Source organism: Pseudorca crassidens, chromosome 2 (genome assembly GCF_039906515.1).
Source record: "Pseudorca crassidens isolate mPseCra1 chromosome 2, mPseCra1.hap1, whole genome shotgun sequence".
NCBI classification, from domain to species: Eukaryota; Metazoa; Chordata; class Mammalia; order Artiodactyla; family Delphinidae; genus Pseudorca; species Pseudorca crassidens.
Window position 1 is genome coordinate 149,664,358 of NC_090297.1, and position 12,234 is coordinate 149,676,591.

The window sequence follows — 12,234 nt, forward strand, 5'->3', positions numbered from 1 at the left end:
GGGAGACAGGACACCCACACCCCCATCCCAGGAAGAGCACATCCTTGGTGACAGATGGAGAGGTACAAAGGCAAAGAGACAGAGGTTACGGCCCTTCACCAAAAAAGCAGAGCAGAGCTTCCAGCGGTGGTTGAGCAGAGAGGCAGGAGGAGGATGTGCGGCAGAGACAGCTAAGTGTTTACCACATCCAGCTTCCTCGTCTGCCTGGGCTCACAGCTGTACATCATTTCCCAACCTCCCTGTGGTTAGGTGTGGCCACGTGACTGAGTTCTGGCCAATAGCACGTGGGTGTAAAACACATACACCATTTCCGGGCCTGGCCCACAAAACCTCCCATGTGTTACCCTGAGCCCCACCTGCCAATGTAACTTTACTTAAAGAGGGAAATAAACTTCTATTATATCCAATGACTGAAAATAACGGGGCTGTTTGTTACAACAGTTGGTCCACCCTGATTATACAGGATGCAAGAGAGACCATGCAGCAACTGAACTCAACCAGCATTTAGTCAGCGCCTGCTTCTGTAACCAGTACTTGGTGCTGCCTTGCGCCCGAAGGGGATGCGAGTTCTGATCTTACAGGGTTTACCATCTTCACGGAGAAAAGGAACACTGGGAAGGGCCAGAGAAGCAAAGAGAAGTAAATTCCACAGGAGGGGAATACAGGTTCCAGCCCCAAAGGGAGGCTATCGCGTGGCTGCGCTAGCGTGAAGCATCTTTCGAGGTGAGTCTCGAGCTGGGCAGGCTTCTGAGAAAGCACATAGAAAAGCAGTTATATGGTCCAACGGTTCTGAAGATTTAATTTTTATTGCTCAAATTTGGAACCTACTTATTTTTAGTATTCTTTTCTCTCATGCCAAGAAGGTCAGGGGCAGGTGCTGAGCCTGAGACCTGGGTGTTCCTGCTGCTGGCAGAGAGATGGGGATTTCCCTGACGGGTCCCAGGGCTGTCAGGCTTGGATGACGTCCCTGGAGCCACAGAGGCCCAAGAAGAGATGGGGCAAGTGCAGGGACGGAACCAGGAGTGGCTTCGGACAGTGACCTCTGAGACCACCCCCCCCCCCCCACGTCTTCCTCTTTGTGTCTTCCTTGAATTTTTCAAGAATCAATGGTGTCAGTGTAGACCAGGGAGGGCCTGGGTATGGGGGGGTGGGGTGGGGGGTGGCATAGGAAAGTATTCCAGCTGTGCTTAAGTATAATATTTAACCACAGATGGAGCCAAACTTGCACCTCCATATCCACAAAGAAAACACGCATGATGAAGATACAGCAAGCAGTGTTCTAGGATAGACACGAAGAAGAACTTGTAAAGTTGTAAGATTCAGGGACTGATGAGAGGGACCCCTGCTAGTGTCAAGTGTAGAGTGAATGTTTCTTGGGCCGCTGTGCCTGAGGAACGGAGGGACGGTGAGGGCCTTATGCAGTGGAGGGATGTAAGGACTCAGCAGCTCTTTCCTAGCCCGAGGTTGTTTGGGTCTTTCCATTTTGTAGAAGGCTCTGAGAGGACAAGGACTGCAGTTCACCCCTGTCACACACGGAGTGAAGAAGACCGAGAAGAGCTCTTAACAAGGTTTCTAAGAGGGGGCTAGTCCTGGCGCCGCCCAGCACGGTATTTGGCCTGGTGAAGTCCTCGCGCCTCTCTGGCCTCAGCCTCTCCATCTGTAAAGTGAGGTGCCAGATCCGGGTCCTTCCAGCTCTGACGTGCTGCAAGCAGCGGGCTTTCTGTGTCCCCAGAGCGTTCACCCCGATGCTCTGGATGGCTCCTGGGGTCCCGCAGCCCGTGGAACATGCAGAGAGAGCTCAGAGTGCCCGTGTCCCTGCTCAGGGGGACTAAACTGCCACCCTCTGCAGGCATTTGGGGAACCGATGGGAGTGGAAGTTGGCCTCACTTCCAGAGTCAGATCCCAGACAGGAACAAAGGAGCAGCTGGCAGGGATGCCCAGAGGTCCCAGTCACCAGACCCACACATCACCAAAACCTGCCCTTTGTGGGACTAAAACAGAAAAACCTCTGGGCTGGGAGATGAGAGATGTAGGTTCTAACCCTGGGTCCGTCATGAACTTTCTGTGTGACCTCGAATGACCCCCCCACCCCGACCCAACTCCAGTGTCTTGGACTGAGTGACCGTGTGTGCACTTTCCTGAGAGCAGCTTGGGCTGCATCTCTGAGCACACAGGTTGGGCTTCCCCCAAGCCACCAAGAGCCCCATTTGGACACGTGACCCCGGGTGAGCAATCTAATCGTGCCCAGCAGCCAAGGGGGAAGTCCCCGGAGGGCCCCACCTCAGCCCCCTGAAGCGAAGACTGAAAACTGGGTCTCTCTGCCCCTCTCAGAGAAGGCCCTAGGCCCCAGGAAGCAGCTGTTTTCTGAAAGGAGAGAACAAGCCGGGGCCCAGGGCCTAGGCTCACTTCCTCTGCTGCTGCCTCTCTTCAGGGCCTCCTCTCTGTGAATGAGGACCCTTCCCCACCCTCCCACATCCTGCCCAAGGGGCTGGTGAGAGGCCTCCTGGGCTCCTCGGAGGCCGGGCCAGGGAAGGCTCCTAGAACAGCAGGAGGCTCCCCGCAGCTCTGCGCCAGCCAGGGGCGCGCAGGCAGCAGATACAGGTTGTTCTGACAAGGCTAATTATAGAAGCCGGCTTGGCCTTTCCTGAATGCGGCCCTCAGTCTCTCGGCGACCGGGAAGCACATAAACGCCTTTCCTTGGAGACAGGAAGGAGAAATTCTCCTAGGAGCTCATATGCGATCTCTCTTTGGGTAAGAAAAAAGCAATGTTAGGGGTCAGAATGGGGTCAGGAGATGGCAGATCTCTCTGAAACCCTTTCCAGAAGTGGCTGCAAGGGAGAAGAGAGAGCTAAAATGTTATTAAAGGCGGGAAAACACCCAGACGGACCAGAGACTGAAATATGTGGATGAAGCTCGCCAGCTCCTGAGTCAGCCACACGCACCCCGTCACAGCCGGGGGCCGCCCCAGTGAGTGCTCCCCGATGAGAGGCAGCCCTGCACCCCCGGAGAAGGCTGTGCGCATGGCAAGTCTGGTGCTGAGAAAAACAGTCCCCGACAGCAGTTCTGAACCTCCGTCAAGACTCTTCTCACACTGCAGCCAGGCAGAGGCCGGGGATAAGAGGGGCCATGGCCACCTCTCTGTCCTTTGAAGCATTTATCCTTATCACCCTGTGTGGGGTTCAACAAAACCCGTTTCTTAGAAGGGATTCTCGCCCTCTGAGGGCTTATAGACTTGGGCAAAATGAGGTAGGGGGCTATGCAGAGGCCTCAAGACATGCAATGAATTCAAGAACCAGACAAAGTAGAGTTGATGTGTGTGCCAAACCGAAGGTGTATCTTCAGGAGTGATGCTTGCAGGGGGATCTGGGGGGACAGTGAAGAGAGGAGGCTCTCTGGACCAAGGAACAAGTCACCTCTCCCACTGCCACCCCACCCCAGCATATCTTATTGACAAATATCTCTGTTTCTCCCAAGAAATATCTGAAACAGATACCTTTTTCATTTGCCAACCGAAAGAAACCTCAGCTTTGCAGTGCCCCTTCCTCTACCCAATCATGCAAAAAACCCAGCTTCTGGGACCGAGGGCTTACAGCCTGGCGGGCAGTGAGGGCAGCAGCTAAACTTTGTTCTAAAAACAGGAACCATTTCCTTCCCAGGCAGCAGCAAAACTCTCTAGAGCAATGGTTCTCAACCTCAGTTGCATCTCAGAAGTACCTGGGGAGCTTTTCAAAATCTCCATGCCCAGGCTTCACTCCAGACCAAGGAAATCAGACTCCCCTGCTGTGGGACCCAAGTATCCACATTTTCTAAGGCTCTGCAGGTAATTCCAGTGTGCAGCTAAGGTGCAGAACCACTGGTCTAAATAAAGACCCCAGAGAGCTGGAGTGCCCTTATGTGTATGTGTATGCGTGGGGGTGGGGTGGGAGGGGGTCTTCACAATGAGGCAGGAACTCCAAGAGAGAGCTGGACACCTCACTCTGCAGCCATGCTTTCTGCATGAGGCCTCCTTACCCCAGCCCCCAGTCCTTGAGAACAAGTGCAGCTTCTCGAAGGGGTGCCCCAGAACACAGGTGCTGGTTCCAGAGCCTGTTTTAGTTGATCCTTCAAACACTAAAATCAAAACCTCTCTTCTGATTCTTGGGTGTCCTCTCGCAATTGAAAAGTCCAGGGCATTTATTTGAAGGTCAGACCCCAGCCAATGCGGGCCCTACGGGCAACATGAATTATTAACCACGGAGGCCCCAGAGTCAGGCCTGGGGAAGTTTTTGGTTAGTTCTACTCAGTGTGGGACTGCTAAATTAATGATGAGCCTGCACACACCTGTGAAAGTTAACCGCTCACTTCAGTCTACAAACAGGCCCTTTTAGGCAAGGACCTGGCCTGGAGCCCTCTCAGCTAAATAACAAAACAAATAAATAAACGGAGCTCTACCACCACTCCCACCAAGTATGTGGCAGATAAGCAGCCGCACTGGGAGGGCGAGGCCAGGGGACTCAGGCAAGCTGGGTGTCTAGCACATACAGCCCCATTAGGGAACACATGCAAACTCCTTTAGGCTATCCCCAACTAACCCAGGAAGTCAAAATGGTAGTAGCACAGTGACCTAGGAGGGAAGTTTTAGTTTGCTTCTAAAAACACCCTAGACTTCTGCAAAGTTGCGGGACTGTGTTTTAAGATGGTTTCTGGCCATTTGCAATACGGAAGTCTCAACCTGTTAATGATTATCTTAATGAGGGACTGGGTGCCACCCATTTGCCATCGAGAGATTCAAAGCTCGCATTTGGGGGAAGGTCACCCTCCCAGGCACAGGTGAGCATGTCCCCGAACCACCAGCCAAGCGCTGTCCCCAAATCCTAGAGAGCCATTTTGAAAAGGTCCAGGGACAAGAAATGCCGAAAGGAGCATTTGCCGGTGGCCCCCAAAGGGCTCCAGATCCAACCCGTGGTCTCCTCGGCCAACAAGTTCAAGAGGGTGCGCAGGGCAACTGCCCACCCACGCCCGTAAGACATGACTGCCTGTTTGCCAGGTGCAAGATTTCCCTTCTAGACCACAGAGGTTATTTCCCCACAATGAAAGTCTCTCGTATTATTAAGTTTACCTTCCAAGGATGTTTGCTCTGCACATTCCTGAAAAAGGTGGTCTTGGCAGTGAAGAAGCAATCCTCCAGTTCCTCCTCCAGGCTGCAGTACCCACTGCTCATGCTGCTGTCCACTGTCATCTAGCCCGGAGCTCCGGCCGGAGGCAGCGGGCGCATCTGATGGGGCCAGGCTCTCGGGATGCGGCGGAGGGAGGTGGGGATCCCTCCCCAGGCGGCCGCGGCGTGAGCTTCTAGCCCCGCCGGGGAGCGAGTCCGTTATCGGGCCGGGCAGACCTGGAGCCGGCTGCCTCGGTTTTTTACACTGGGGCCCGAGTGGCTCGGGCGGCGGGGTAACCTGTTCCCCAGCGGCTGCCAGCACGGGGGTCGGACCTGGACCCCGCTGCGCTCACCTCGCTCTCCAACTCACTAGTCATCTGCGGTTTCAGCCTCTCCTCGCCGGCTCCCCCCTCCGCCCCGTGCGCCGAGCGCCAACTCGACACCTCCCCCGCCTCCCGCGCCTTTCCTGCCCCTCTCTCTCACTGCACGCAGAGGAGTTCGGAAGCCACTTCCTCTCGCAAGGTTCCTCAAAGCCGCTGGCTGTCGCGGCGCCCCTCCCCCTCCTCCCGCCCCAGGCCTGCGCCTCCCCACCCTGCCCCTGGACCACTTTGGCAAGTGGACCTAGGGCATCACGAGTCAGATTAGGGATGCAGGGCAGGAACAGACTAGGATGGACCCGAGGGAGAAAATTCCCTCTCTCCTTTCTTCATCCTTCTGGAAGCAGCTCATTCTCATCGCCCAGGATGGCTCAGGTTCAGAAGTAGCACGTGCTCTAAGGTCGACAGTGTCCCTCCTCCCTTCCCCCCATCCATGCCGCACCTCACCCTCTCATTCCCCATTCACTGGGTGAAGGAGCCAGGTCAATCAGAGTGGTTAGAGAAGCGACTGCATTAGAAGAAAATCAATATTGGGCCTGTCTGGAGAAGCAGCAATATTTTAACTCGGAAATGCCAGAAGAAACGGCAGGGGCCCCCCAAAGCATATGCAAATCATATGCAAAATTATGGCAAACTGCAGAGCAAGCAGGCCCTTCCACCCACACGGGGAACTTGGCCTTCAGGAAGCCTCAGGTTGATAAAGGAGCCTGCGGACACCACCCAGGTGATTGGTGCATGTTTCTGGTGGTCTGGCCAAGAGGGGTCTTCGCTAGATCTTGTGATTCCCATCAAGGACAGCTCAATTACATTTCTCCATCAGACTGGATGAAGGAACACCTCCCTTGACGGGCTGAATCCTTCAGATCCTTTATCCACAGTAGTTACAGCCTATGCCTGGTGATTTACATGCAGTCTGTCACTTAACTTTCCCAACAGCCTTGAGATAGACACGCGTAGGACGCGTGTTCCTACGCGTGTTCTGGGACTCAGAACCAGGTGTGTGCAATTCTAGGGCCTGTGCTTCTAGCTACTGTGATGTACAGTCTCTCAGCAGGGATGGCACTGATTTGGTGTGTGTGCTGACATCTTTCAACAGAGTGGGGCTTGGAGTCTCAGGAAAAAAAAACAAGCCTTCAGAGCCTGGCAATGCCAGGGGCACCATGCTTGTAGAGTCTGATGGCCTGGGGACCCCAGAGGGACCCTGGGAGCACCCCAGAGAGTGGCTGACAGGGGTTATCAGGACTTTCTCCAAGTCTGTGTCTCCTGTAGTTCTGAAACAATCCAGTCCTGGGGCACAAGCTGGGTGGAGGGCTAGACTCACCCCCAGACTGCAAGCTGCCAACTCCATTTTCAGCCCTGGCTACTTTTGTGAGGAACCCTCTTCCTCCCCCATCTTAGTCAAATCTGTCAGCTCTCAGGATGGTTTCAAACTGCAGCCCAATTTGGCTCCATCCTCCCACACAGTCTTTTTTTCCAGAAGCCAGTGAGTGCCTGGCAGGCACGAACACGAGCTAGCTGAGAGCCAGCGCCCCAGCCCGCTGACCAGCCTCAGTTCCGGAGAATGGTCAATACTGGTAGCTAGGAGATACCTTGGCAGGGAGATAAGTGGAGGTAAACGGCTGGGGGTGGGGGCTGAGGTGAGCTACGGGGTGTTTCCAGGGAAGAACTCACATTACTGGGGTTGGAAGTAGGTTTTGGCTTTGTCTAGAGCAATCTTTTCTTCAAATGAATATTTTAAAGGCTGGTTTTCTTTCGGGGGGGTACCCCAGAAACTGTGGTCCAGGCAAAGGTTTTGGCCTCAGCAGCACCCCAAGGCCAATGCCAGAATGATGAATGCTGCGGGGGGGGGGGGACCTGCGTGACCCTTGGGCCATCAGTAACAGCCTACCTGCTTTGTTCAGCCAGGGAAGGAACGCACGTTTCTTTATAAAAGGACCTCCTTGCTCACTGGGAATCCAATATTTAAAAAAAAAGCAGGCCCCAGATTCTCTGGCCACGCTGTGTCCTTGGAGCCACACAGGGACCTCTGCAGAGCAGCTCCAGTGCCACACATTTTAAATGTACAATCTTAAAATACAGCTAATAGCAAGCGTTTTGAGCCGCAAGCCAAAGCACCCCAGGAGTCAGCGTGAGTCTCTCCTTGTGAGCAGCACACTAGATGCCAGACCTACTTAAGGAAAGGTCTAAGTGACACTGCATTCTTTTAGGGTGCCGCTCCCTGCCAGTCCAAATATTATGAAAGTTGACATCTGAATAGAGCTTTTCAAAGCCCTTTTACCTCATCACTTAGGTTGCTCTACAACCTTGAGAGCAGATTCTACCCCCATTTTACAGATGAGGAAACTGAGGGAAGCAGCCTGTTCCATCACAGCTCATTACATACTCTCAAAGCCTAGTGAGTGTCTCTGTCTCTACCCCCACTCCACCCGTCAGTGAGTCTAGGCTTGGAAGGAAGCCACGTGTAAGACACCAGCAAAAGGGAGACTGTGCTGGTGAGGACCCTGGGATGCTTCTGAACCCGGCAAAGATCACATACGATACAATAAGTTGGCCAGCCTCCAGGAGGAAAAATCCAGATAGAAGCTCCACAGTCCCAAAAGGAGGAAGACTGGATTCTTTTCAGTGTCCAGTGACTCTGTCTGTACCTCTTCCCCATGAATAATCAGCAGTAGTGGTAACCTGACCAGGGAAGGACGGAAGGTGGCAGAAGAGCCTGGGCAACAGCCTTTCAAGGCTCTGGAAGTGAACGCACAAGGACAGGAACTGGCTGTTCTTGTCCCTGGTCCCAGGAAGAGGAGTCTTGACCTGAAGATGCAGCATCCGGAGCCGCAAAGCCATGGCATCATGGTTGCGGGGTGGGTTTCAGAAAGCCCCACTGAAATGGTAGATGGGCGACTTCCCTGTCTCAGAGCGTCAGATGATGAAAGACATTATTTTAAGCTGTCTTCCTCTCTCAAATGCCATCCTGACACGTAGCCAGATCCCCTTGTTAAATCCACCCTGTGGGTCTGTGTTCCAGAAAAGCTGTGGTACAAAAATGGAAGCCGGGAGCTGGTATTCTAGGCCCAGCTCCAACTCCAGCTTGCTGTGGGATCGTGAGCAACTTTGGACCTCAGGTCTCCTCATCTGAGCAACCGAGGAGTCCAGATATCAGATTGGGGGCTTCATGACCGACCCACATATTCAGAGGCTGAAAATGGGGTGAGGGGCCCACCCTTCCCCGAAAGCTGTTTTGAAATCATCATTAGCCGCCTTGTGCAGGCGCTGTCCCAGTAACTTTATGTGCTTCATCTCATTTAATCCCTACAGCATACCAACGAGGAAGCTACAGTTATTATCTCTGTTTTACAGAATGGAAGAGGAGGTTCTGGCAGGTTAAGTAACTTGCACATAGTCAGACATGCTAGCTCATGGTGGAGCTGAATCAGCCCGGCTGGTCTGACTCCAGACCCCAAGCTGTTGAAGGCTCTGCAGAGTATGAAGCATCTATCCTGGGTGCTCTCAGACTAGCCATATTGCCTGAAATCGCAGTCCGACACAAACAAGTCAGGAGCTACTTTCTCAGTCTTCCTACGACCCTGTCTTCCCTTTGGCTCACTGGGGGTTTCCAGAGTTCAGCCATTGACTGTTTTCTCCACCCCCCTCCATGTGCCCGTGCTCTCCCTGGAAGCTTAGTCTCACCTAGGCCAATGGTATCAACTGTACTTTATACACACGTCTCATAATTCTCTCTCTTCCAGGTAGCTCCAGATGAATACCTGTAGCAGCTCGCTGGGTACCCAACTCTCCCCGCTAGAGCCTCACTCTCAACAGGTCCAAATTGAGCTGACATTCCCTGCCTCGCCCTCCACCTGCTCCCCCTCCTTTAGAATTTCCTATCTTTTTTTTTTTTTTGCAATACGCGGGCCTCTCACTGTTGTGGCCTCTCCCGTTGCGGAGCACAGGCTCCGGACGCGCAGGCTCAGCGGCCACGGCTCACGGGCCCAGCCGCTCCGCGGCACGTGGGATCTTCCCGGACTGGGGCACGAACCCGTGTCCCCTGCATCAGCAGGCGGACTCTCAACCACTCAACCACTGCGCCACCAGGGAAGCCCTAGAATTTCCTATCTTGATGAGTGCCATCAACATAGATTATTGCAAAGCCTTCCCGTAGTTGCCCTTGTTCCCATCTCTGCCTCCTCCAAACTCCTCACTGCCTTGTTGCCAAAGTTACCCTTCTAGACCAAGATCTGATCAGTGTTGTTCTATCATAAAACCTTTCCATTCAGATGTCAACTAATAATTATTGAATAAGTACTGAGTTTCACGACCTAGTATCAAGCTTATTCATTTATTCAACAAATAATTACTAAGCACCTTCTACATGGCAGGCACTAGACTGGATGTTCTGAAGAAGACATAGTTCCTGCCTTCTCATAACGGCCAGTGCAGTGGAACGATGTGAAATTAGACATTATATTGGAGTTACCGAGCTCTCACACACTTCATTCTCTCTCTTAATCCTTACAACCCTGCAAGAACGTATTTTACAGATGAGTAAGCTGAGGCTCAGAGTGGCTCATTTTGCCCAAAGTCAAAGAGCTAGTAAATGGTGGAATCAGATTTCAAACCCAGGGCCTTCTGTGTCTGACAATTTTTCATCACAGTCTCCTCCAGTGACGCCCCAGTGCCTACAACGATATCCTGAACTCCAGAGTGGGTCCTTCAAGGTCTTTCACAGCATGTGCCCAGCCCACAGGTCATACCCATCTCCAGCCACAATCACGCATCCCTTACAGCCGCGCACATTTGATTCACGTTCCCAGCAGCCGCCCTGCCCTCTTGTGGTCTCGCTGTTTCCTCTGCCTGTCAAAATCCTCCTGTGTCCTCCCACTTCCTGACACACGTTCACCAACCACGACCACACCTCCCCCACCTTGCCTCTCAGAAGCAGCCTTTTTCAGATGTCCTCTCTGGGGTGAATCTTAAGAATGCCACCCTCCATCCTGAGAGCAGCATTTGACAGCATTAAACCGCTGTGCACAGCACAGAGCTCAATTTCCCTCCAGGTGACTTCTTGTTGTAAGAGGTACATGGCTGCACACGACTTAGGCTGACTCACAGGAGAGTCACTTTCTCGGGGCTTCTAGCCCACTCCACACTTCTCTCGCTTGGCTGCAAGGCTGACAGCTTCGATAAAGCCCTGACACTTACAAACACCAAAGGCAGTTAAATCATCCCCTACCAAGAAGCAGAAGCCCTGAAGAGCTCATGCTGGGCCTGAGTCAGGCACCCGGAGTCTGCCATCTAATTGCCCTCCTTTAGGGAAACTAGAGAATCATAAAAGATGTTTCTGATCAACAACCCCATCCCTCGCGTGGCCCTCTTCAGTCCTCCAGTAGCCAGGGCAATGTGGTCACAGGCGTGAGACATGTGAATAACTCTTGCACTACTACACATAGAAAGAGAGCCTTGTTGCCTCCTTAGAGCCTCAGGACAACCTGGCCAGCCAGAGGTCATCTCAGACACCTACTGATGCTAGGATAGAAGGAGTGGGTGGGGCTGTGAGGAGCATGGAGAAATGTCTCCAGTGCTTAAGGATTTCTCGAGAAATAAGTACTAGAGCTCTGTCCCTCCTTGGAGCCAGGATATCAAGTGCCTTCTGGTGGGAAGCCGTTCCCCTCTGTCTGATCAGAACTGCGCTCCCCTGGGTTGGCCTGGGCTGCTGAGAGAGGCCTTAGGGCAGCTCCCGTTAGAGGCAGCTGTTCAGTGGAGTCGAATCACTGATAGCTATGGCCAGCACTCCTGGCTTCTAGAGCGTGGAGGGAAATCTGTGGATGGGGGAGCAACTGTCCCAGATATAGCCAGAGTGGAGCAGAGCAGCTGGGGACCAGCTCCTTCCTTTGGCCCCTGAGGATGGGCTGGCAAAAAATGAGATAAAATGGAATCATAAAATGTATCTGATTAATCCAAAAGAAGGAAGAAAAGAAAAAGGAAGCAAAGAACAGATTCGACAAATAGAAAACAAACAGCGTGATGAGAGACTTAAAATCTCATTATATCAATAATCACATTAAATGCAAATGAGCTAAATAACCCAATTAAAGGGCAGAGATGATCCAATTGGATTAAGAAAAACAAGATTCAACTATGTGCTGTCTGTAAGAAATGCCCTTTAAATATAAAGACACAAATAGCCTAAAAGTAAAGAAATGGATAAAGAAATATCACGCTAATGGTAATCAAAAGAAAGCTGGAGTGGCTATACTAACATCAGACAAAGTAGATTTCAGAACAAAGAACATTACCGGGGATAAAGAAGGTTATTTCATAATGATAAAGTGTCAATTAATCAAGAGAATGTAATTATGTTAAATGTTTATGCACTGAATAATGGAGCTTCAAAATACAAGATAGAACTTTAAGGAGAGATTGGCAAATCCCCAATTATATTTGGGATTTCAACACCCCTCTCTCAATAATTGAAAAAACAAGCAGACAGAACACATGGTATGCCTCAACAAATGTTAGCTACTGTTGTTATCAGTCACAATTCAGTTTGATAAACCTTTATCAAGCATTTCAGAGGAGACCCGGGACCAGAATTCCCAGAGAGGTGTGCACGTATCAATCAAGAGTGTTACTTAGGCGTCATTATCAGAATCCGTGTGCAGAGGAGAAAAGGTTGTGAATTTATAGGCACAAAGAAATGATAAATCAGACTAGAAGTGTATCATGGTGAAA

The 12,234-nt window shown here is 52.0% G+C and overlaps 1 protein-coding gene across 2 annotated transcripts in view; it reads right to left on the reverse strand.

The window, feature by feature from the left end:
- The window catches only part of RASSF5 (Ras association domain family member 5), a 71,142-nt gene that overhangs the window by 23,626 nt on the left and 35,282 nt on the right, over window positions 1-12,234 (reverse strand). Inside the window, exon 1 of one of the 2 annotated variants that reach the window (XM_067729182.1) lies at window positions 5,099-5,627. The exons of the other annotated variant lie outside the window; for it this stretch is intronic. Within the exon in view, the coding sequence (XP_067585283.1) occupies window positions 5,099-5,218 (120 nt within the window). The 5' untranslated portion in view covers window positions 5,219-5,627. Of the gene's footprint in view, window positions 1-5,098; window positions 5,628-12,234 lie in introns of those variants that run through there. 2 annotated transcript variants of the gene reach the window in all.